Here is a 26,740-nt window from a genome sequence, read left to right as displayed (position 1 = left end):
ATTAGAAAAAGTATCAACTGTTCACCAACATATGTCCAGATTCTGAGATATGAATAATACCTGTTTGCCAAATGGCGATAGATTTTTAACCCTCAAGGATTAATTCTGCCAGCAGAGGGCAGCAGAGTGGAGCCAGCTGTGGGAGGCAAGAAGGCAAGATGGCACAGTAGCGAGTGTTAGTTCAGACTTCGGGAGTCCGACCCCATTGCTTTATTTTAGGCTCATTTAAGCACAGCACAGTCTGGTGGAAACTGTTCTTGTGCACAACAAAGCATGCCTAAGTCTCTGAGGAACAAAATGATCTAAATATAGGTTAGGCGTAACTACATTGACTCTGTAAAGTACATGTGACACCTTTCATAAAGTTAGGTTCTACAGCCCGACTAAGAAAACGAGTTTATGAGGAAGTGCCCAGTGCTGGAAAGTCCTCAGCCATACAGATAGCACAATGTCACCAGGCTAGAAAGCACTTCTGCTCCAGCCTTCTGGGTGGAAAATGGCTTTTGTATTCCTTCCCTTGAAGGATTAACACTATGTATTTAACAGTCTGGGTTCCCAGTGCATGTCTGTGAGCATAGAGACTTCCATACCCTCTAAAAAAGTCAACCCAGCTGATTATAGACTTAAATGTAAAGCACAAATTTATGAAATTTCTGGAAGAAAATCTTTGTAGTTTTGGATGTACCAAGTTTTTCAGAAGTAAAATCAGTAAAAGGAAAAACAATGGGACTAGTTATGGTGGTACTCCTGTAATCCCATTGTTAAGAGATGAGGCAGGAGAATCATTTGAGTTCGAGGACAGACAGCTACACAGCAAGCAGATCAGAGACCCCCTGGAGACCTGAGGCGGGGGGAGGTCTTAGAAAAGGACACAAGGAAAATTTTGTGGCTGACTGATTTATTCATTATGTGGATTGTGGTGGTGGCTGTATGGGGATGGGGAGAATGCACACATACTCACACGGCACGCTAGAGTCTGAGCAGTTTGTTGTGTTTCTCACTCACACAGTCTGCTAAGGACCATGCTTATACATCCTCCAGCCCTTATAGTGTGCTGCTTGAAGTACTTCCCTTCAGTGTTAGTGAGGAGGAAGAATGTGTGCTGTGTGTATATTGTTTTCTTACAATTTTAATGTGTTGTGGAATTGAAAGGCCAGGTAGCTGGGTGGTGGTGGTGTATGCATTTAGTTCCAGCACTTGGGAGGCAGAGGCAAGCAGATCTCTAAGTTTGAGGCCAGCCAGATCTACACAGAGAAACCCTGTCTTAAAAAAAAAAACAAAAAGAAAAGGCAAAGAAAGAAGACAAAGACAGACAGGCAGACTAGGTAAGTGCCCTGGTGTGTGTTCTCTGACATGCTGAATGTATTTTCAGAATATCTAGGAAATATTAGATTTTCCTTGGCTATCAGAACTTGAGTATCCAAATGGATGGTAGGGAGGAAGGAAGGGCAGAACAGTAGGAGAGCCCTAAATGTGGGAGGAAGGAATACTGACTGTATTCATGGGAGAAACTCGTGGTGTTGGTCAGCTGACTGGGTAACTATAATAAGCAAATGAATGGCTCCTGAAGGGCTTTGGATGCTGCTGTACAGAGCACAGGGCACATTGTAGGTGTTTGTAAAGCTAAGGACTGGATAATTCCTATTCCAGCTGGTCCCTACTTTGTCACGTGAGTTCTTTTTTTGGGGGGGGGCGGGGAGGAGTTTTGAGACATGGTTTCTCTGTATCCTGGCTGTCCTGGACTAGCTCTGTAGACTAGATTTGCCTTGAACTCATAGAGATCTACCGGCCTCTGCCTCTCAAGTGCTGGGACTGAAGGAGCGCATCATTAAACCCTGCTTACATGAGTTCTTTAAAAAGAAGAGGAGCTTTCTGGTTAGAAGGCAGGAGATATAACTACAAAGGAATGATGCAAGAGAACTACATTTGGCTCAGTTGGTAACGTGCTTGCTACGTAAGCACCAGGACCTGGATGCAGACCCCAGCACCCACATTAAAAACCACTTGTGGTGGTGTGAGCCTGGGAAGGCAGAAACAGGAGAGTCTCTGGGCTTGTTCAGACAGTCCAGCCAAATTTGCAGGGGATAGGTTCAGTGAGACCCTGTTACAAAAAAATAAGGTGGAGAGCAACTCAGGAAGGCACCTGAAGTCCACTTCCGGCCTCCGTGAGAATACACAAATGAATAACACTGAAAGATTAATTTAGGAACCAACAAAGAAATGCCTCATTTGAAGATGGAGGAGGGGACCACCGGCAAAGACTCTGTAGGTAGCACCTAGAATCTGGGGAAGGCCAAGGAGCGGTCGTCCCCTGTGTCCGTCCCCCCCCCCCCAGGCCCATAGGCAGGGTTCACCCTCTTGCTTTGCTTTTTCTGCTTGTCTCAGCTCCAGAACTGCGGGGTTTATAAACCATGTGGTTTCACCTGTGAGCCTCTAGTCATGTGTTCTAGCAGCTCCAGAAAACTAGGGCTGTGTCTAAGGGAAGCTCAGAGCTAATTAATTGATTGATTCATTTGTTTGTTTGTTTGTTTATTGCCCAGAGGGCTAGAATGGGAAGTTGAGTTCTATAATACTAAAATAACTTTTTATTCCTTGGGAATTTTTCCCTTTCTGCCTATCAAATCTGACTTCCCACAAAACACAGATTTATTCATTAAAGGTAATTTCTAAATATAAAATCTTAGAGCTGGAGTGTTGTTTTAGCCTAACCCCCTACAATTTATAGCTAGGAAAATTGAGTGAGGGCAAAGGCTTTGTAGCCAGTGCCTGTAGATGAGGGTGTGTGCCTTTTGGCCTTTAAGCCACCTACCTTCAGAATGGGGACTCTAGGTGGCCAAAGCTTTTGTTCTTACGTGAGGAAGGCTTGTTCAAAGGCCCAAAATGCTATTCTTTTTCTTTAAAAATTGATTTATTCCATGTGCTCACAAGCCTTCAAATCTCCAGAAATTAGAAAGGTATACAAACTACAAACCAGATGTTACATATTAAATTTTGCTGTAATTTATCTTTAAGGTACAGGAAATTTATTTTTAGAGATAACTCAAAATGCATTCATTCATGTGCTTTTTTAGTACTCTTAAGGAAATCATTCTTTAGCGTTTTTTCAACTCTTGTTATGAAGTGCTGTTCTTGTACAGTTTTTATTTTGGACTTAAAATGACTTTTAAGAAACACAAGGAAGCCATGTTTTTAACATCTGCTTGATTTACATTGAAATGTTTGAATGAGACACTGGTTTATTACAAGAGAATGCAATATTTTATTTATGTGTTATGGATGTTTTGACTGCATATATGCCTGTGCACCGTGTGTGTGTGTGTGTGTGTGTGTGTGTGTGTGTGTGTGTGTGTATGTGCATTATACCTGCAGAGGCTAGATAACATGGAGCTAGAATTACCACTGTTTATGAGGGGCTGTGTGGGTGCTGGGAATCAAACCCAGGTCCTCCGTAAGAGCAGTCAGTGCTCTTAGCTGCTGACCATGCCTCCAGCTGTGGGATAGGATAGTGTATAAGACTTGGTTCTAGGTTTCATTTCTCTGTGAACCATCTTTCCTCTGATTGCCAGGCGTGTGTATCACGGAGATGCTGATGTGGTCCTGGTCCTCTGCTTGCTGTGGCGTGTACACAGATGCTTCCAGTTCACTTCACACCTACATGTTTAGTTTATCTTAGTTACCACTCCTGGGGAGAACAAATCTTATTTCTCATTTTAAAGTTACAATTGGGTGCAGCATAATTTTTTTCCAGATTTAATTTAGAGAAGCAATTTAGTTAGCTTGCCATGGCGTTTTAGCACTGATTCTTTATTCTGCCTGGTATTTTACCCTCTTTGTTTTGACTGCTTTTGAAATCACAGTTCTTTTCACCATTCATTGAGTGCTGCTTATATGTCCTTTATTTAGACTAAGCAGTGGAGGTATAAAAACAAAGGGACATGTTTCACACTCTGGGGGTATTTATTGGCTTCTGTTGGGATGTTCTTGGAAACCAGCAGCAGCAGACTTGGAACTAAACTATTAGGCGTTAATGAGTCACCTCAGGTTAATCTACCACTCTGGTACCAAGTAGAAATTTGATTTTTTTTTTTCTTTTTTTTAAGATTAAAAACATGGAGCCAGGCATGGTAGCATATGCTTTTAATCTCAGCACTTGTGAGGCAGAGGCAGGCAAATCTCTGAACTTGAGGTTAGCCTGGTTAATTTAGCAAGTTTCAAGCCACCCAGGATCCTATCTCCAAAACAAAACCAAAGAACACAGACCAAAGTTAAAGAGATCCAGAATGTACGTTTCATGGAGACACATGTTCTGTTGTAGTGTTTCCCCTAAAACACTGCCTGGCACAGCATAGGTTTGGATTCCCCTCTGGGGTTCAAACTCAGGACCTCAAAATCTCAAAACACAAAACAAAGAAAGATACTAAAATAAGTAAGTCAATAAGTGGAGGGTTTTTTTTTTTTGTTTTTCAATTTTATGTTTATGGATGTTTTCCCTGCATGTGTGTATTGTGTTTCAAGTGCATGCCCAATGCCCAAGAAGGCTAGGAGAGGATGAAGGATTCCCCCAGACCCAGAGTTGCAGATGGTTGTGAGCTCCCATGTGGGTGCTTGGAATTGGATCCACAAGTCCTCTGAAAGAGCAGCCAGCACTCTTAACCACCCAGTCATCTCTCCAGCCCCTGAGTTGAGGCTTTATTACTAGGAAGAAGTGAGGAATATTGAGCATTATCATCAGTTGCTACAGCATTTAATAGCCATGCCTATCAGATAGACCTTGGGCTGGTGTTTCATGACTTCATATAGAGCCCTGTGGAGTTTGTTAGCAGAACATCAAGTCAAGAAAGTGCAGGAGAAAGCCTGGACTGCCTGCCTCAGCAGGTGGATGCGCACTGAGGGCTTAGAAGATTGTTAGGGTGGGAGCACAGGGTGGGAGCACAGGGCGGGAGAGCAGTCTCCTCAGTGCTTTGGGAATAGGTCCTTCAACCTGTCACGGTGATGCTCAGCTTCTTCAGCAGAGGGTTTCAGTTGTGCTGCCCAACGTACAAGTAATCAGCAGTGAGGCTTGTGCCGCAAGAGCTTGAGAACCAGGCTAGGGGGTAGCTGGGGTAGAGTGCTGCTAGCACGCACAGGCCCTGAGTTCAGTGTCCAGCAGTGGTGGTGACGACATTTTCATCTTAATTACCATTAAACTCCCTAGCGTGTAACTGTCCCCAGGGCTCTCCCCCAGATGTGCTGAGAGCGCCCCTGCTCAGCGTGTCCCCGCTAGAGTTCCTGTCCTGGCTTTAGAGAGCACTTGCTGTGACCCCTGGGACCCACATGGAGGGAGGAGAGGAGAGCCTCCTGGCAGCTGTCTGCTGTGACACGACACGCCCCCACACCCCACTCACACACCAAGTGTAGTTTTAAAACGTTGGTTAACGCGAAAAGAAAGAATGAGAAGTCCTGATGGCTGGACTCCCTTAAGTTGGAAAAGACTGTGAAAGCAATGTAAAAGAAGTGAAAGTCTCTGGGTTTGGTGGCACCTGCCCTTAATTCCAACATTTAGGAGGCAGAGACACGCAAATCTCCCGAATTTGAGGCTGTTCTAGGATAGCCAGGGCTGCATAGAGACTCTGTCTTAAAAAAAAAAAAACCTTCAGTAGGTGTAAAATCGTCGGTCAGCCTGCTCCTCCCGTTCTTCTGTTGTTGTGTTTCGTTGAGAGCGGGTCTTGTGCAGCCTGCGACCGCCGTACGCTCCAGGTCCTCCTGCTCCTGCCAGCCTTGTTCTCTAGTGGATGTCACCTGTTTGAGCAGTGTGGCGGGGCTTTGCTTGCTGAGGATCTTTGCAGACTTCTCGGAATACATATATGCAAGTACATACACATTGCTTCCTAAAAGCAGGACCATGCTACAAATTGTTCTGTGTGTGCCATTGTCTTTTCTCTTAAGATGTGTTGGTGCCTGGTGTGATGGTGCACCCCTTTAAGGTGGGCAGATATCTGTAAATTCGAGGCCAGCCTGGTCTACATAGGGAGTTCCAGGGCAGCCAGGGCTGTATACAGAGACCCTTTCTTAAAAAAAAAAAAGGCAGCTAGGCCATGGTAGTGCACACCTTTAATCCCAGCACTCCGGAGGTAGAGGCAGGCGGATCTCCATGAGTCCCAGCCCAGCCTGCCTACCTTGAAATAGTAACAACAAAAACCAAAAGCATGTGTTGGCACATCCCCCTTTTTTGTTTCTTTGTTTTTCTTGTCAGTATTACAAGGTGGTTTTCCTAAATGGGTAAGGCTTCATCTGTTCCATACAGGTAATGCCTGCAGCTGTGGTAACCCTGAGGAGAAACGATGATGAAGACAGACAGACATTTGACGTTTAGGTGGTGTGCCTGTGTAGCTGTAATCCAGTGACTCTATCGATAGCTGCAGCTAGAGTGACCCGTTCTGATACAAGCAGTTTGTGGTGCCTGCAGTCTTAGCATAACTCTCAGTGCCTAGGAGACCAAGTCTCACTGGGCACCATAGTGACGCACTTTACCTACAGCCAACAATGGTGTTCTTTTTGAATGAACTTTCACTTAAGAAAGATTTCTTTCCTAGTTCCATGATCTGAGTGTTTAATGCTTCCAGGCTTAGCTAGATAACCGTCAGCTGCACGTAGATGTAGCTCATCCTTTCACAAACTGTAACATTTTATGGTTCGCATTTCCAAATACTCAGACATTTTCATGACCACCTACCTAAGGAAGTACTTTGATTTGGGGCTGGAGAGATTGCTCAGTAGCAGCCCTGACTGCTCTTCTGAAGGATCCAGGTTCAGTTCCCAGCACCCACAACTGTAACTCAGGGAATCTGACACCTTCTGGCCTTTGTAAGCACCAGGCATGCATGTGGTGTGCAGACATATAATCAGGCAAAGGACACATGCATATAAAATAAAATAAATTAATATTTAAAATAAGAGTACATTTTTAAAAGAAATATTTTTATTTAGCAACACTTTCAGTTTAGCTCTAACGTATGCAGCCTGGGAATATTGAACTGATGGGGAACCTCTAGCACATCCTTCTCTTGAATCATTATTCTTCATTCCCTTGTGGCTCTTTCCCCTATGAATTTAAACCTTTACTTTCCTCTGCCCAAAGCATTCATTTCTCTGAAGTCCTGCTGCAAATACCAAACCTTCCACCTGTCATCTTGGCGTCCTTACTTGTCTCTCTTCTGCTTAACTTCAAACTCAGAAGACCCTGCCTGTCCCTCTTGCCTCTTTAACATTGCCAGTGCCTCTGAAGACACTAGGGAGCACACAAACTCAGCACTTTGTGTTTGCCTTTTTAAAACAACCTGTAGCCAAATACTTTTTCCTGAGAAATGTCCTATCTTATTCTAAGTAGTATATGCAGAAAGATGTAAAGTTACAGCCACAAAATTACAAAGTGCTGAGGAAAGTGAACAGTCAACTAATAAAAATCATGTAAAAATGAACATTACTTTTAGGAAAGTCTCTGAGGGGTTGGGGATTTAGCTCAGTGGTAGAGCGCTTGCCTAGCAAGCGCAAGGCCCTGGGTTCAGTCCTTAGCTCCGGAAAGAAAAAGAAAAAAAAAGCAAGTCTGTGAAACAGAGTAAACAAAATACTGGCCATAGCTGCTGACGAAATGGGGCTCTAAAAATTCCAAAAGAAAATCCGACATAGAGCAGAAAGGACAGCGATGGGAAGTGAGAAGCGGTGGCTCCCAGCCACATCTGGCTACATGCCGAGACCACTTCCCGTGCTGTGAGGACGGGAGACCTGTAGGGACTGTCAAAAGGAGGTCCAGCAGGGCACCTCTCTGCTCAGCTTCGAAACACTGTCATGTGGTCGGGGGCTTTAAACAAGGAAGTCACTTCTTACCTCCTGTTTTTTGGTCTTTTTTTTTTTTTTTTTTTTTTAAGATTTATTTATTATGTATACAGTGTTCTGCCTGCATGTGTGCCTGCAGGCCAGAAGAGGGCACCAGATCTCATTACAGGTGGTTGTGAGCCACCATGTGGTTGCTGGGAATTGAACTCAGGACCTCTGGAAGAGCAGTCAGTGCTCTTAACCTCTGAGCCATCTTTCCAGCCCCACTGTTTTTGGTCTTTCTACCAACTTTTCTGTCACACTTGGGATGGTCTGGTGTAGCCACTGTGGCATGAGAACAGCATCAGTCCTGTCCATGGGCATGGGGAAAGCTTGAAATAGTTTCTCATTTGGGAGGTCTAGCCATTTGGTTAGTTTACTGCGGTTTTCAGCCCCTGTTGATGAAATGCTAATTGTCTTCTCATTGTTAGGTCCTGTCTCAGGTGCTTGCTGACCAGCACTTTGGAGAGTGTCCTTATCTGGCATGTCCATAACAGAAAGAACTGTGTGTTCCCTTTCTGGTGCACTGGGAAGCAGTTTCCCCCTCTAGCTAGTGCAGTACAATAAGCTGCTTTATCATGAATTAATAATAGTGTTAGGTAAGAGTGACTTTAAATCCAGACTGAAACTAGGATGAGGAAAGAACAGAAGGCTCCATTAGGAAAGTACTGACACTTCTTCAGTTTGCCTTATAAAGGGTTTTAAGAATTGTCCTGTCTTTTTTATGGAACACAAAGAGTAAAAAGATTATTTATTTGATTTGTTTGCTTACAAAAACCTATGCTTCTGTTGGACTAAATGGAATGCAGGGAGAAATATTTGGGAAATTTAGTTTATTTCTTTATTCTTTAAGATTTATCTGACTTGAAACCTACCAAAGGGTTTGTTTTCTTGTCCTGAGGATTCCTGGTCCTTCTCTTCACATGGACTCAGCAATGCTGTTAGGAGCCGTTCTCTTAGATTTACAGAGCTTGCATTCCCGTAAATGCTGAATAAGTTCTTTTGTCAAGATGGCAGTTACAGAGCCAACAAATGGGCTTGTGGGGATTGGATACTTATTTGAATAGCAAGCCAAGTTCTTCTTTTCTTTTTAACTTAATTATTTCTCTTTTGAGAATTTCATATATGAATACTGTATTTACATCATTTTTCCTTTAATTCCTCCCATGGCCCCTTCTCAAATCCATACCCTTATTCTTTAATTATTATTGTTACATGTGTGTGTGTGTAAATTTATAAATACAACCTGCCAAGGTCGTATGGTTTTGCTTATATGTGGTTAGGGCTGACCTCTTTTTTTTTTTTTTTTTTTTTTTGTTTGTTTGTTTGTTTTTCGAGACAGGGTTTCTCTGTGTAGCTTTGCTCCTTTCCTGGAACTCACTTGGTAGCCCAGGCTGGCCTCGAACTCACAGAGATCCGCCTGGCTCTGCCTCCCGAGTGCTGGGATTAAAGGCATGCACCACCACCGCCAGCTGCTGACCTCTTTTTGAGAAGGTCTCCTATTACTCAAACCCTGGATCCTCCTGCCTCCACCCCCAAGTGCTGGGATTGCAGCTAGTGTATGCTGCCACCACCAGCGTGCACCTAGGTGGAGAAAACATTTTTTCTCTCTTTTTTAATTAATTAATTAATTAGTTTTATGTGTGTAGGTGTTACCTGCATGTATGTCTGTGTCTTGTCTGTATACAGAGCCTGTAGAGACCAGAAGAGATGTCCTGGAACTGAGTTACAGATGATTGTGAGCCATTATGTGGGTGCTAGGAATCGAACCTCAGTCTTCTGTGTGCTATCAACCACAGAGCCATTCCTCCAACCTTCCAGTTAAATATTTTTAAAAATTTCTTTTAGTTTTTATATGCATTGGTACTTGACCTGCATGTCTTTGAAGGAGTCAGATCCAGTGGGTCTTTTGTTACAGACAGTTGTGAGCTGCCATCTGGGTGCTGGGAATTGAACCTAGATCCTTTGGAAGAGCAGCCAGTGTTCTTAATCACTAAGCCATCTCTCCAGCACCCCCCTAGTTAATTTTTTTTCTAAAAGAATAACACACAAATAATATATACCTCTCACTACATCACTGTGAGGCTGTTTGTCTGATTGTTTCTGCCACAGAGTTTGGTTATGACTCATGTCCCCTATTAAAAGGATATTACTCAGATGGGGTTTCTTAAACTGTTCCCATTTGTGACCCCTTTTTACTCAAGAAATTCTTATGCAATCCCAAATATATAAAATAGGTGTACATGTTAAACATTTATTGATAATAAGTCATTAATAGTTTATTTTAAAATAATCTTTGATGTACATATATTTTTACTACTTATTAAAGATGAAAGCAAATATGCATCCCAACAGATGGATGTGCTTGTTTGGTACAATCCAACTCAAAGATAGACTAATTTGATATTACATGCTGAGAAATGGCAGTAGGAAAATATTAAGTCCCCGTTGTATGTCCCCAAAGCAGAAAACTTTGTATGTGCAGCAAAACCCTGCTTGTGGTAGTGTGCAGTAGCCTCCGGTCTGAGCCGAGGGGTTGCAGGCGGTCCTGTTTGGGTGCTTGGTATGAAGGCATACACAGTCAAGTGGACACGTGTGCCCAGAACCAAGGCCTCAGCAGAGTTCCATAACATGACATGGCCAGCACCGCCGGGACACTGAGTTCCTTACGAGTCGATAGTTGAACAGATTTGGGGCCATTGTGCATTCAGAAACCATCACTGCTGGTTAGTTTCTCTCTACAGGACTCAGTTTTGGGTTATGATAACCCGGTTAAAGCTTTGTTGGGAAGGTCCTTTCTTCTTTCCTGGTAGGCAGTCTGGGGTGGTTCTGGGGACCATTTTCTCAAGAACTTTTCACCTAGAGTTTTTAATTTCTCTGGTGCTTTGGTCCTGTGTTCTGTTGATAGAGGTCCGTGTATCTGTGAGAACCTAAGAAACAGACTTCCCATGGATACTGTCCATGACCTGCTCCCTCCAGATACTTAAAAGGCCATCTTTTTCTGCTGTTTGGGTGCTTCATACAAGTTCCCAAGTGTCAGAAAACATGTCACAAGCATCGGGTTTCTAGAAGCTTGTCTGGTTTTCCTTATTATCTAGTCCAGCATCATGTAGACTGGGTACTTAACTTTCGTTCTTTGTTTGAGAACAGTTTGTTCTGGCCTTTCACTACCCCGAGACAAACATTTGGACTTTTCATTCTGGTATAAACTGTGCTAGAAAATCAAGAATGGGGGCTTGGCCCTTGGATTTTGGTGTTGTCTTTGAAGATCTTTCAGCACAGCAAGTTTCTCACACTGAAGACATCTTAGCTCTTTTGGAAATGAGCTGAAACACTACATTTCGGTTGTCTAGTCATTAGTTCTAGCAGTAGAATGGTTTTTCACAGTAGAGAAGTGGCTTTGTTTGGTTTTGACTGTAAACGGAGTACCCAGGAGTCTGTTCTTACCTAATGTGGAATAGCTTTAGACGCGGTCAGTTCTCGGCTGGGTTTTGTAGTATCTTTAACCTCAGTACCCAGGAGGCTGAGGCAAGAGAATGTCTGTTTGAGGCCAGTCTGGGCTACATAAGAACCTGTTTCAGGAAATGGCTATTTCTTCATTTTCCCTGCTCAGTCACAGAACAGTATAAAGTTAATCATAGCAGTAGACAAGTGTGTTTGGTTAGCCTATTAATTACTGATAACATTTTTTGGCCTTGCATGAAGAAGTGTCAGGTGACATTAGCAATAAGAGCTACTCATGAAGCCGGGTGTGGTGGCACACACCTTTAACCTCAGCAGAGGCAGGAGGATCTCGGTGAGTTCAGAGGCCAGCCTGGGCTGTTAACGCAGAGAAACCCTATCTTGTTCTCTAGTACCTGCTAAAGACTGAACATGAACATACCCCGTGTTCTCAAAGACCCTTGAAATCTACCAGGAATGCCTCCTAAATATCAACATTCAACTAAGAGCCAAGGAAGGAGGAAAAAATGGGCAGAGTGACTCGTATGCACTTAGTGGAGCGGGCACGTGGGGGGAGAAGGCTATCACAGCGTGGGTGTGGGAAAGGACTTGATTAGTTTGACCTGTGTGGTGTGTGCAGAGAAGTAGCAGAGGCTAGATCTGAAAGACAGGGCAGCATCCTACTGTGAGAGAGACATTGAGTGCTGTGGAAGAGTGGACTTTGTTCTCTCCTTTTTTGTGTGTGGGGACTGATTTTGTTTTGGTTTTCTTTTTCTTTTTTCTTGAGAAGGTATCTCCTGCCCCAGGCTAACTTGGAACTCATTATGTAATCCAGATTGGCCTTGACTTTGCAACTCTCCTGCCTCTACCCTTGAGTTCTGGGATCATAGGCATGAGCCACCACACCCAGCCCCTCAAACCTCCTTCTGTGGTTGTTTGAAGTGAGCAGTGGAAAGTGTCGTCTTCCAGAAGGTCCAGAGGTGACGACAGGTGCTTGTGTTTTTGAGCCGTGGGTCTCTGCTGTTTCTTAGCTGTCTCCTCTCTGATGCCTGACTGATAACTTCCTGTCTTTAGCAGAGCACCTGAGAAGCTCTTAGTTCTCTCAAAAGACTATGGCTGCTGTAGGAGAAGGATGCTGTAGCGTTGTGAGAGGGCAGCTTCTCCCTGTGCAGCTGTGTTAGGGAATATAATTACCAGCAGACCCGACTGGTACTACCCTCTAATCTAGGGCCAGGGCTAGACGGGAAATTGAAGAACTGGGTGATGTTTTATTTACCTGTCTGATGACATCAATACATGCACGAAGTGAATACTTTTGTTATTACTTCTGATGTTTTAACTCTATTAGTCTTATGTAAGCTCGGGGTTTTTCAGGTGCATTCAGAAATGATATTTTCACGGAAGAAAATACCTTTCTGTTGGCAGGTTTTCTACTCATAAAAGACAATGACTACTGATGAAGGCAGCAGTGACAATGGAGAAAACCCGGCCATCGCCGTGGCTGAACAGGGAGAAGACATCACTGCCAGAAAAGATAGAGGAGTGCTAAAGGTAAGGCCACAGAGCTGTATAACGTCGGGAGATCTGCTGGGTGGGAGGGAGATGGAGAGTTTATCTAGCCTTTTTTGTGGAGGGGAAGGGTGGCTGGTGTTTTTAAACCAATGCTAAGTAGCAGACACTACATACAGCTCACTTCTCATCTGTCTTCATAATGGGGCTGTTCATCTCAGATCGTACGTGCAGCTGAGCCTGGGCTGGGTAAAGTGACTTGCCCTGGTCACTCACATCTTAGGCCCTGGAGGACAGCACAAGTTACGCTGGATTCCAACAGACTGCATCCTTACCTCAGCATGTACGTGTGAATTGCTGTCTTAATGTACTGTGTGAGTGTACTGAAGCTACACAGTGACTGTGCTAAGGACTTGCTAGAGGGAAAGCAGAGGACTTAGTTTTTATATACAAGTACTGTTTCTGTGTGTCATGATGTAGGAGGTTTTTATATACAAGTACTGTCTCTGTGTGTCATGATGTAGGAGCACAGCCATCATGTGTTTGGGTCATCTTTCCCATTTACTTAAAGCACAATAAATACCTTTTCATTTTGTGTGTGTGTGTGTGTGTGTGTGTTGCATGCATGTGTGCACACATATGCATGTGGACTTGCCCTCTGTCAGCATATCTTCCTCAATCACTTCTCTACCTTATTTTCCTCCAAGACAGGGTCTTTCACCAACCTGGAGGCTACTGTTTTGGTAAGGCTGTGTAGCTAGCCAGCGCCTGGGATCCACTCGTCCCTGTCCCCCAGCACTGGGGCCGCAGACACACTCTGTCACGACCAGGTTTTTCCATAGGTCCTGGGGATCTGAACCTGGGTTCTCCTGCTCGCTCAGCATGCACTTTACCCCATGAGCCGTCTCCTCAAACTCCTCACATGCTTTCCCTGGCAGCTCAGCAACAGTGTTACGGAGACAGCACCCTTTTAACAATGGTGGCACTGGGGTGGTGCTTAGGGCCTCCTCCATTCTAGACAACAGCATCACCAGCTCTGTATTTCTGAGACAAAGTCTCACTAAGTTGCCCAGGCTGGCCTTGAACCTGCCATCCTCCTGCCTTAGTCTCCTAAGTAGTTGGGATTGTAGGACTGTGCCACCAGGGTATGCCAAATTCTCCCACTTTCTAGGTGAATTGACGGAAACTAAGAGGTTAAATGACTTGAACACATTAACTAGTTACTTGTCCCACACTGTTGTCACACATGTTTTATGTAGTTAATTTTTCTCTGATGAGCTTATTTTGCATATTCTCAGTGTTCCTGCCAGGTAGAAATTCAGCAGCTCTTGTGTCGGCCCTGCTGGGTTGGTTCTGTCTCTCCTTGCTCATGTGGAAGCCTCTCCTCTGTGCTGGTCTCCTGAACGTCTCTGGATTCCTGTTGTCTCACTCTGTGCTCTCAGTCCATGGTGTCTTCTTCCTGGGCTTCTCAGCCTTGGAACTCTAATTGCTCATCCAGAGCTCCAGGAAACTTCTCAAGACCCTGGAGAGTTTTCAGGCTGTCTGCAGCATCTCCCACCTTCTCTTCAGTGTGCCAGATTCAGAGACCTGGCCTCCAAGGTCCCTCAGACCCTGTGTATTCTGTAACAGAGTCCTGGGTGGTTCATAAAAGAGGTGTTTGTTTTGGCTCACAGGTCTAGAGCCTGAGAAGTCCAAGAACGTGGCACGCCTGCATCTCCTCGCTTCTAGCAAGGGCTCAGTGCACTGTAGAAAGCAGAAGGGCAGTCAGGCAGTCTGGGAGGCAAACACAAGGAGTGGGCAAGATTTTTACAACTTTTATGATGAACCCAGTCCCTCTACCAGGAGCTCACACAAGCAAGGCATTGATTCCACCTAACTGCCTACTTCCTCTTGAAGGCGTCGTGTCCCAACACTGGCCCAGTAGCAGTCAGATTTCAGCATTAGCTTTAGATAGGACAGATCATATTCATGCTTTATCCAGACCACAGCATCCCTCTACTGGGAGTGCACATTGCTGCCTAGCCTGCTCAGAGCCCTCTAAATAAACAGACAATAAACTATAGTCTCCTTTGTTCTAGGGAGTAAATCTAAAAACAATGAGTTTTAAGCCAGTTATAAATGTTTGTGGTTTGAAGTTCTTTAGGTTGTAACATCTGTTACTGTCTAGATCCTCCAAGTTACCACAGGGCTTTTGGTGAAGATGCAGTGGGTCTGGCAGCTGTGACCTGGAGCATTTGTTAACCTCCCTGGGTTGTTTTCTGTCTGTAAAATTTATAATAATACTAATCAAGAAAAGTAAAAGTTTGGGTTTGCTTTTTTTTTTCAAATTAATTAAGACTAGATTTTTGTCTTTAAGGCAACTTAAGACTTACGCACAAGTTTCATCTTGCTGGCGAGACAGACACACACACACAGGAGCACACATGCATATCCCACCCCCGCTCCAGATCCAGAGTGATGCTGTAGCATCTGTTTCCATTGCAGACGGCCATCTGACTCCCACAGTCCCATCCCATGGGCCTGGGTGTTCTTAGTCGTCCTAAAGTGCAGATCCCCACCCATGACTGCCACCGGCCTAGTGTCATGTGCAAGTTAGGGACCAGAGCCTCTCGGATTTCATACAGGTTTTTTTAAAGTGCTTTTGAATTTTTTCTTTTAAGGCCTGGAAGAGGCTGTGTGATAGTGGTGCACACATTTAATTCCAGCACTCAGGGAGGCAGAGACACGCAAGTTCTGTGAGTTTGAGGACATCCAGGTCTACACAGAAAAACCCTGTCTCAAAAAAAAAAGAGAGAGAGAGAGAAAGTTGGGGAATCTAAGTTCATGGTGTTTGTGTGAGGTGGGGCTGCAGAGACACATCTCCAATAATTTAAAATCAAGTAATTATATATGTGAAAATCAAACTTCCCAAAGAGGATGTTATCAGATGTTAACTGCTATCTTACGTGCCACTGAAAATGGCCCCTTTGGCATAGATGATTGACAGGCTAAATTGTACCACCACACTCCTGGATTGAATTTTCTCTTCCAAGAATTGGCCAACTGCATTAGCAGTTTGCTTTGCTAAGAATAAAAAAATATTCTGAATATTATGATGGCTAAATATTTTCATTTTGGAGTTGTTTCCCACCCCCTTTTTCTTCACTAGAAAACAAGTTACTTGGTATCATCCAAGTCTAGATTTTACAGATTATTCAAATAATGGAAGTGTAACCTGTTACATCAGGGTGAATAGCCAAGTTAGAGTCACAGCCTATCTTTAGCAAAGGAGGGAAGTAAATAAGCCATATCTTTGAAGCTTTGCTGTGGCTATCCAAGTGGCTGTTTAAGAAGTCCTGCAACCTTTTTGGCCCAGTTCAGTTTGTGGACTTTCATCCTGGTCATCAGCCTGTGTTTGGGGAGATTTTAGCATCAGAGTGTTCGGCGTTAAACCACCAACTGAGGTTGATTCTGCTTTGTTTTGTCTCAGATAGGGTTTCACGCACATCTGTGTAGACCAGGCTGTCTCCTGCGGTGATCCTTCTACCTCTGCTTCTGCCTAATTATTTTGAGAGAATGTTGCAGTGAGTAGTAATACTAAATGCAGGAAAAGACAGTTTCTGAGAGGACAAGGAAGGAAGCCTTGAGGAACCAGGGTGAATTTGCAAATCTGTCTGTGTGATGAGTAGCCTGTGTGGCCTTTTAATTCTTTTGTAAGAAAAAGCTCCTACATTTTTTCCCCTTGTATTTGTCTCTTCTAGATTGTCAAAAGAGTGGGAACTAGTGAGGAAGCCCCAATGATTGGTGACAAAGTTTATGTCCACTACAAAGGAAAATTGTCCAATGGAAAGAAGTTTGATTCCACTTATGATAGAAACGAGCCGTTTGTTTTTAACCTTGGCAAAGGTAAGAGGGAATTTTTGCTATGTTGCTTCGATTTGTTTCTATTTGTATTCTATAGAAACAGTGGAACCTATCCCTGGCAAGGGTGGCTCACAGATCCCTAGGATCTCTGAGATCCTTTGGGATCCATGCCATCAGTTCATTTCCTAACAGTGCGAAGAGGATGCCTTTATAACTAACTGACATTTGCATTGACAGACTAACACCTGCAGAGACACAAACTGCTGGTACCTTAGTGTGAGTCAGGGCAGGGACAGCCGTCTCTGCCAGCAGTCTGTTATCACTGCCTCTCCCTTACCCTATACACAAAGGGGGTGTCTGGGTTTACCCCAAGACTTGGTAAGTCAGCACAGAATCACACTGACTCACCCTAGTCTTGAGATTCACATAGTGTTGCTGCTGTGTAGAAGACCAGTCGTGAACAGAGCCCTTCTGTGTACCCTCATCTTCAGGGAGCCTGCTGCTTTTGTAGTTGGGACCTGAATTAGCTTAGTGGTTTTCATGAAACACCATTTTTTCTTGAAAGAGCAAACTAGGACTATTCAGACTTCGCAGGTATCTCCTGAAGTTGAATGAAGTAAACCTGCCACTTTAAGGAGCACAACTAACAATGTCTGTGCCGTTGCATTTCCAGGTAAAAGGGTCTAAACATTTCTGTCTGCTGTGCACCTACAGCTTCCTGAGACATGAGACTTTTCTGTGAGAGCAGTGGGTGTTCATGAGTGTGATTTCTCTGCTGGATATTGAGATTTGTCACTATGAGAATATCTTCCTAACTCAGTCACATACAGAAGGCCAAGTGTGGTAAGCAGGCCATTCAAAGTACAAGCTGAACCAGAGGTTTTGGCACAACACAGCATGAAGAGACCTTTGGTGAGCTTTGAGAGTCCACATTGCAGCTGACCTTTTGAGCCTCTCGTCCACTTTTAACACAGTCACCTGGGAATCTGTAACACTGCTTTCCTGCCATTTCTTAGCTCTCTGGGTTTGCACTTCTCCCACCTCTTCAGTCAGGAGTAAACAAATGAATTCATCTTGGCTTACATTAAGTGAAACACATCCCACTTTTATATCGTTAGCAATGACAGCTCAGGATTGGGGTGTAGTTCAGTTGTTAGAGTACTCCTCTGGCATCCACAGAGCCTGAGTTTGATCCTTTGGTATAGTGGTACAGGCCTGTAATCCCAGCACTTGGGCGATTGGAGGCAGGAGAGTCAGAAACACAGTGTGATGTTCATTTGACCATAGAACAAAGAAACACCAGCCAGACATAGTGGCACTCATCCCAGCAGCTGGGAGGTGTCCTGGTTAGGGTTTCTGTTGTGGTGATGAACACCATGACCAAAAGCAAGTTGGGGAGGAAAAGGTTTGGCTTACATTTCCACATCTAGTCCACCACTGAAGGAAGTTAGAACAGGAACTCAGCAGGACAGGCACCTGGAGGCAGGAGCTGATGCAGAGCCATGGAGGGGTGCTACTGACTGATTTGCTCCCCATGGCACGTTCAGCCTACTTTCTTAGAGAACCCAGGACCACCAGCCCAGGAATAGCATCACCCACAATGGGTCGGCTCTCTCTCATCAATCACTATTTAAGGAAAAAAAAAAAGAAGAAGTCCCATGCTAATTTTGGGATTCTAGTTTGACTTTAGTGTTTTATTTTGAGACATAGTCTTCTGTATATAGCCCTGGCTGTCCTGGAACTCACTATGTAGAACAGGCTGGCCTTGAACTCACAGAGATCACCTGCCTTTGCTGGGATTAAAGGAGTGTGCCCCCACACCCAGCTGGACATTAGTATTTTAAATAGAACTATTATGAACCTGACTATAAATACTTTATTGAAAAAATGCACGTACAACAGAGTGCTGCATTTCTACACTGCGTGTGTGCCCATTGCCTTTTCTGTAGTCCTTTAGACTCTTTCATCATCTTCACTGAAAACAACTGTGTGCATTAACTATAGACTGCTATGTAATGTTGAGATAAAAGAAATGCACACCATTGTGTAGATCTGCCTAACATAGTGCACACTTGGGTGTTTATTATTGTTATTACATCGGAAGATTATTGGCTGGCTTTAAAGTTTTTACTGCAGTTACAATAAAAACTATTGTAATGGCCTATGTTGTAATTCTCCTTACTGCACAGGCACGTAAACCTTCTAAGCAATGCTTAGCCAGCCTCTTTGTCCCGTGAAGTTGGGAAAGAGAAACTGACTCAGTCTGTGCACTGGTTGTTACCACTGTGGAGTGTGTTACAGTGTAAGGGGGGAGATGGCTTCCCTCGTGGGTTTATCGTTCCTTTTCTTTGGGGTGGTGGCGTCCAAATTCATTCTCTCAGAAGCATTCTTTCTTGATTATAAAATACTAAGTAAAACAAAGCAAATACTTTCTTAAAGTTTCTTGTCTATCTGTGTCACATTTTGGGGGTTAGAAAAATTGAATGTCCAGTTTTCCAAACATTGTTATTGCTTAAAAGTCTTCTTCTTTTTAAATAGTGTCTCTTTTCTCCCTTGTTAAAAAAATCACTAAGTATACAACTTTTAAATATACCCTTGCATTTAAATATGAGTATATTTAGAATCCGATAGCATGAAAGTGTTTTTACGTATGAGGAGACAGAAGTACAAAGAGGTTATGTGTGGTGGTTGATCACTTCTGCACAATGACTCGGCCATGACTCAAACCCGGGTAGTGTTTCTGAAGTTTCCTCAGACCTTAGGTGTGAAACAGCCCAGTTCATGTTTAAGAAGAGCCCTTAGCATGTGCCATGTGCCTGCTCCACACCAGCTGCTTTTTCCTGGGAATGATGTGTTGTAGTTTGTAGGGTTTGTAAGAAGCAAACTGCATGCTCTTGCTTGATGATACTGTGAAGTTCGTGTGTACTTTAAAAGAAGTATTATGTTTTATCTCATGATGCTGATCCTGAAAGACATTTTATACCAGTGAAATACACTTACTAGGAAGGACGGAGTGTGTGGCCAATGTCAAGAGCTGTCTGTGGTTTAGCCGTGTGCTCCTTCAGTTCTGCTGGTGTGCTCACTCCTGTGTAAGTGTCTCACGGGTTTCCTCCCACAGGAGCGCCCTGGTTGTGTAAGGAAAGCTTATGAGCTAACGCAGCTCTCTTTCCCCAGAGATACTAGACCACTCTTACCATGCATCGTATGTAATTAGTAACTCAAGGTGGAATAAAGACCAAAGCCTACACGCAAAAACTGATACTGCCAGAAGAAAACACAAGAAAAGTTTCATGCCATTAGATTTGGCAGTAATTTTGGGAAAATAACACCAAAAGCATAAACACAAAAGTTTAAAAACATTTTCTCTTCATAATGGGATACAGTAGCTGATGAAAGGATCTACAGAATGGAAAGAAGCTCCTCTAGAGCACATCTAAGAAGGATCTGGTCTCCACAGTGAACGGTGAACATGTTCAGTATGACAAGTAGTCTTAAAAATGGAGGAAGCAAGCCGGGCGGTGGTGGCGCACGCCTTTAATCCCAGCACTCAGGAGGCAGAGGCAGGCGGATCTCTGTGAGTTCGAGGCCAGCCTGGGCTACCAAGTGAGTTCCAGGAGAGGCGCAAAGCTACACAGAGAAACCCTGTCTCGGAAAAAAAAAAAAAAAAAAAATGGAGGAAGCTGGGGCAAGGTCACACATGCCTGCCATCCAGCCACTCTGGAGGCTGAGAAAGGAGGATTGCTCAAGCCTAGGAGTTTGAAGTTAGTCCAGTTTCAGGAAAGCCACGGGACAGTGACCAGTTAAAAGGGAAAGGTGCTCAGCATCGTTTGTCACTAGGAGTGCAAGCCAAGCGCAGGATGGTGAAATACCTTACACACCAAAATGGCTGCTGTTTCAGAGAGGGAGAGAAAGAAGTATTGACGAGGATATGGAGACATAGGAACCTTTCTGCCCTCTTGAAAGGTAGGCTGATGCCACCTTTATAAAAAGACATACTCCAGCACTCAGGAAGCAAAGGTAGTAGGTCTCCAAGTTCAAGGACAGCCAGGGTTACATCGAAAGCCTGTCTCAAAAAACAAACAAACGGGCTGGAGAGATGGCTCAGTGGTTAAGAGCACTGGCTGCTCTTCCAGAGGTCCTGGGTTCAATTCCCAGCAACCACATGGCGGCTCACAACTGTCTGTAACTCCAGTTCCAGGGTATCTGACACCTTCACACAGACAGTAGACACAACAACAGTGCACATAAAATAAAAGTAAATAAATCATTAAAAAACAAATTAAGCAATAGACTCACCTGTCTTGGTTCAGCAGTCCACTTCTAGATAGGTATTCAAAAGAATTCTGTGAAGGGCCTCATATTTACACACGTTTATAGCACATGAGTCGCCTTGATCAAAAGGTGTGAGCATCTGAAGTGTCCATCAGCAGGTGATGGACAGACATTGTGCTGTAGCCTGACAGTGGGTTATGACTCGGTCTTAAAGGAGAAGGAAAGTCTGGCACATAGTACTGTAGCAGGAATCTTAAAAGTTCTTATTAATAAAATCAAACCTGAGGCCAGTTATTGGGGTGAATACTGGAGGATCAGAGAACCAGAACAAGTCACAGCTACCTCACCTCGCCGGATCCTCAGCTGGTCTTGTTTCCTCAGATTGGAGGCCTCTGAGTCCTCATCCAGAATGGGTCTCAGCTGAACTGTGCTGCTGAAAGCTTAACCAGGCAAATGCCTAACCAGCCAAATGCCTAACCAGCCAAATGCTTCTAGTTTCTGGTCCTCACACCTTATATACCTTTCTGCTTTCTACCACCACTCCCTGGGATCAAAGGTGTGCGTCACCATGTCTGGCTGTTTCCAATGTGGCCTTGAACTCACAGAGATCCAGAGGGATTTCTACCTCTGGAGTGCTAGGATTAAAGGTGTGAGTGCCACCATTTTCTAGCCTTTGTATCTAGTGGCTGTTCTGTCTCTGACCCCAGATAAGTTTATTAGGGTGCACAATATTTTGGGGAACACTATACCACCACATACTACACCAGTGATCAACTCCAAAAGACATTATGCTAAATGAATAGTCCAATCACAAATATGAATGTTTAGTATCTCCACTTGTATTAAGTGTTTATAGAGTGGCACATCCCAAAAAACAGAAAGAGCGGTTGCTGGTGGCTGAGCGGAGGAGGCAGTGGGGTGTGTAATCAGGTACAGAGTCTCAGATGGCAGAATAAGAACATTCTGGAGCTGAGCTGCACAGCATTGCAGGTGTGGTCACGCCGTTTACCACAGTTCAACATGTCAACAAGAGGAGCTATGCAGTGTGGATCACTAAAGCAGTCAGCTATTAATAAAGCAGTCTGTATTATAAAGGAAAGTGTTGGATGATTAAACTATAATGCGTTTTTTAAAGTATCATGTGGGAATTTATTTTGTTTTCTTGAAACATGGTTTTCTCTGTAGAGCCATGGCTGTCCTAGAACTAACATACTCTGTAGACCAGGCTGGCCTCAAACTCAGAGATCCGACTGCCTCTACCTCCCGAGTGCTGGGACAAGGCACCACTTGGTTTGTGTGGGTGTTACATACATACACACACACACACACACACATATATACAATTTAACTTTATTTTATGTGCATTGGTGTGAGGGTGTCAGATTCCATAGAATTGGAGTTGCAGACAGCTGTGAGCTGCCATGTGGTTGCTGGGAATTGAACCCAGGACCTCTGGAAGAGCAGCCAGTGCTCTTAACCTCTGAGCCATTTCTCTAGCTCTCATGTGGGGTTTTTAACCAGAAAAAAAATACAGCACTGCAGAAGAAAGTGCATTGCTCTTATCCTGGGCTTTGGTGTACATTTTACTTATTTACTTGTGTGTATTTTGCAAATGTGTGTTATGTTCATGTTTGTGTGCATGTGTGTAGAGATCAGACATCAGCCTTGGTAGTGGTCTATATCACTTTTGAAATAGGTCATTTGGACCTAGGGCTCACCCATTCAGCTGCACTGGACCTCTTGTGAGACTGGGGATCCTCCTGTCTCAGTACCCAGTGCTGGGGTTAATAGCAATGTCACTAGGGCTGGCTTTCACATGGAGCTGGGGCTGTAACTCAGAGCCTCATACTTGATGCCTGAGCTATTTCTCAGCCCCTGCCTTTAAACTCAAGTTGACTTTGTTTGTGTAGGTATGAGAGGTAGAAATGTATATTATTTGATATTTTGTTGCAAATGGAATAGAACTCCTAGAATTGATACATTGTGTTTGAGGTAGTAAAATTGAGGTCCAGATCAAATATAAGAATATATTTTCTAGACTAGGAAGAATCTTTGAAATGTTCGTCTGTCTGTCCCCAAAGGAATGTGGTCTGCGGCAGTATTTAACTAGCTGCAGACTTGCTTTTGCTATAGTTGTTTGCAGATACCTGAATGGTAGAACTGGACCCCACTGAGCAGACAGAACTGGTCCACACTCTGTGCCCACGAGTAACCTGGACATTGGTCCTCTCCAGCTACAGACTACCAGGGGCACCGTGCAGTTGAACATTGGGTTCAATCCTTTGCAGAGAGAATGTACATAGTGAGCACCATGGAGTATCTGAGGATGTATATCAGAAAGGGTGTTGATAGCTTTGGGTCTAGTGTGTGATTTGGGGGAGTTCTGAACAAGCAGGGATTTGCTCTGAATTTGACAGCTAGGATGTGGGGTGGTCCTGTGTGAAAATGAAGATTTCTGCCTGGAGCAGAATAAGACTAGAATGACCCACGCTAAGATGCAATGGCCGCCCCTGTCAGCCAGGAGAGGGCTGCTTGGTATTTTGTAGGGTGCACAGTGACCTTATTTTTATCCAAGCTTAGATGAAATTTTTAAGTGTTCTTGTTTGGTCTGGGTTTATGGTGGTGATATAATGACCTCGTCTGATGTTGGTGTTTTATAAGTTTATTTACATCCACTGGGAGAACGACATGGCCTTGATGTGAGCCCCGGGCCAACCTCTGACAACACGGAGGCCTAACTGCATGTGTCTCAGTACTGGCAGGTGCCAAGGACTACATTTTTAATCTCTCTTGTTAAGACTCATCTTTAACCTAACTACCTATGTGTACTTTTTCCAAGTATATTGTTTCATTAGATACATAAAATCAATGTGTAAAAGGGAAAGAAACTTGTAGGATACTCTAGAAAGATTTGTTATGAGAAATGCTAAAAAAATCTTTGAATTAGTGGTGGGTAAAACAGTTAAAGTGAGTAGCCTTCAGAACACTTCACCAGAAGAGCCTACAGACTGATCGCCTGTATTGTTCAGCTCTTGTTCCACAGTAAGGGAACTTTACTGTAACCTAGAATGGCAATACTCACAGACAAAGCCTTGGCCACTGACACATTATGAATTAATAGGTTGTTCATGCTTTATAAAATGAGGTATGTATATGTTGTTTGGATGATTTTTAAGAGTTCATTAACATACAAAAACATTCATATCAATTACAGGCTTCCACTGTACAATGAAAGCCGTGTAGAGTTGTTCACTGGAATTCGATGGTAGTAGAAGATAACAGCAACATAGAGGGAAGAAAAATGGAATACTGTAGTTACCGAAGGTCATGCGTCCAGACATTATCGAGAAAAGTGCTTTTCTAATGGGAACTATGTTGAGAAGGCCACAGAGCCAAAAACAAGCCATCCCAGTTTTAGGACTAGGCATGTCATGAAAGAGATATCTTGGTAGAGGGAACCATTAGGGGCTTAGGGAGAAACCTGGTGCTAGGGAAATCCCCAGGAACCCCCAAGGATGACACCAGCTAAGACTCCTAGCAATAATGGAGAGAGTATCTGAACTTACCTTCCCCTGTAATCAGATTAGTGACTACCCTAATTGTCATCATAGAACCTACATCTAGTACTGATGGAAGCAGATGCAGTGATCCACAACCAAGCTCTGGGTTGAGCTCCTAGACTACAGTTGAAGAGAGGGAGGAGGGATCACAGGAGCAAGTTGGGTCAAGATCATGGTGGGGAAAACCACAGAGACAGCTGATCCAAGCTGGTGGGAGTTCATGGACTTCTGGCCTGTCTCCTGGGGAACATGCATGGGACCCCAAACTAGGCCCTCTGAACATGGATGACAGTTATGTGGCTAGATCTCTTTGGGGAGACCCTGGCAGTGGGACCAGGACTTACCCCAGATGCATGAAATGGCTTTTTGGAACACATTCCCTAGGGTGAGATACCTTGCTCAGCCTTGACCAGTGTGGGGGTGGGGGTGGGGGTAGTCCTGCCTCAGCTTACTATGCCAGATTTTCTTGACTCCCTGAGGGAGGCCTTACCCTCTCTTGAGGAGTGGATGCAGGGTGGGATTGGGGAAGGGGTGCAGGAGAAGGGGAGGGAGGGGAACTGTGATTGGTATGTAAATGGGAAAAAACAATAAAAGAATGGGCATGTAAAAATTTAATTCACAAACAAGCAAAAATTATATATTTTATATATATATATATATATATATATATATATATATAAAATTTAAAGGAAATTGACAATTCCCTTGGTTGCAAGGATTTCAGGGGTTTTAAAATTGTGTTCTCTGTGTTTCAATGTTTTCCTGGTATTGATTTTCAGAAGGCAGATCAGGGGAGGTGGTGTGGTGGTACACACCTGTAATTCCAGCACTGGAGAGGAGGGCCAGGACAATGAGGAGTTGAGAGTTATCCTCGGTACTAAGGAGTTGGAGGTCAGCCTTGGATCCATGAGAATCTGTCTCAATAATGACAACAGTAACAATTCAAGTATCTTTCTGTAGCAACATGGACTGCATTGCAGATTTCCTAGACGGGAGAAGGGAAGAGTGTAGTTTATATTGGTAGTCCCTAGAAGGCCCCTTGCTGTTTATTCATTGACCAGATGTCTTGAGCAGGTGCATAATAGTACACCCACCAGTACCAGGTGTTTTAGATCGACAGTCCTGTTGATTCAGGACAGTAGTTAGTTTGCTTCCTGGGATCAGGAGTGGTGGCTCAGGGTGTAAGCTGTCTGTCTGGATTATTAGGGTTATGGTTCTTGTTTTCTTGCTGTTCTGAAGGTGTCAGCAGTTGGACTTAACTGCAGTGTTTGAAGAGTGTCCGTGACAGGAAAGCAACTTTAGTGCAAGGCTTTCAGTCTCTCCCAGTGATTCCAGGCCGTTCTCAGAACTGAGTATGTGGATAGATAGATTGATACAGCCATATTTTTGTAAAGGCACTTGGGTAATATTTGTTATTAAGATTGAACGCCACCTAGGAATTTACACTCTAGATATACTTGCATACAATAGCTAGTCATACATCCTCATTACAAGATTGTTGGAAATGCACTTCTCAATAGGTGATTGTAGTACTATATAGCCATTAAGAATGAGGTAGGAGCTGGGTGGTGGCGCACGCCTTTAATCACAGCACTCAGGAGGCAGAGGCAGGCAGATCTCTGAGTTCGAGGACAGCCTGGTCTACAGAGAGAGTTCCAGGACAGCCAAGGCTACACAGAGAAACCCTGTCTCAAAAAAAAAAAAAAAAAGTAAGTAAATGAGGAGCGATGGTGAGATGGCATGTGCTTCAGAGGCTGTGATCGGAGTTGGATCCCCAGGACCACATGGCGAAGGAAGAGCACCATTTCCCACCAGTTTTTGCTTTCATATGCACACACACACACACACACACACAATAAGTAAAGTAGCACATTTGAAAAGAAGAATGAGGCTGGGCGGTGGTGGCACACGCTTTTGATCCCAGCACTCGGGAGGCAGAGGCAGGCGGATCTCTGTGAGTTCAAGACAGCCTGGTCTACAGAGCGAGATCCAGGACAGGCAACAAAACTACACAGAGAGACCCTGTCTTGAAAAACCAAAAAAGAAAAGAAAAGAAATCACCTCAAATGTGTTTTGTTGTTGCTTAAATTCTGTTATTTCCCAAACAGTTGAAGACTGTGTACAATGAAACATTGTTTGTTTGTTTGTTTATTATGTGCATTGATGTTCTGCCAGAATGTACATCTGTGAGGATGCCAGAAGCCCTAGAACTGGAGTTACAGACATTTGTAAGCAGCCATGTGGGTGCTGGGAATTGAACCTGC

The 26,740-nt window shown here is 43.9% G+C and overlaps 1 protein-coding gene across 3 annotated transcripts in view; it reads left to right on the top strand.

The window, feature by feature from the left end:
• The window catches only part of Fkbp5 (FKBP prolyl isomerase 5), an 88,892-nt gene that overhangs the window by 28,254 nt on the left and 33,898 nt on the right, over positions 1 to 26,740 (top strand). For all 3 annotated transcript variants that reach the window (XM_028888360.2, XM_028888361.2, XM_037200112.1), the window contains exons 2-3: positions 12,718 to 12,843; positions 16,542 to 16,686. In XM_028888360.2, coding sequence (XP_028744193.1) covers positions 12,739 to 12,843; positions 16,542 to 16,686 — 250 coding nt within the window. In that variant the 5' untranslated portion in view covers positions 12,718 to 12,738. The remainder of the gene's footprint in view (positions 1 to 12,717; positions 12,844 to 16,541; positions 16,687 to 26,740) is intronic.

This window comes from Peromyscus leucopus, chromosome 16_21 (genome assembly GCF_004664715.2).
Source record: "Peromyscus leucopus breed LL Stock chromosome 16_21, UCI_PerLeu_2.1, whole genome shotgun sequence".
Taxonomy (NCBI): domain Eukaryota; kingdom Metazoa; phylum Chordata; class Mammalia; order Rodentia; family Cricetidae; genus Peromyscus; species Peromyscus leucopus.
Note: the sequence above shows the minus strand (reverse complement) of the source record. Positions and strands in the feature narration are given on the sequence as shown.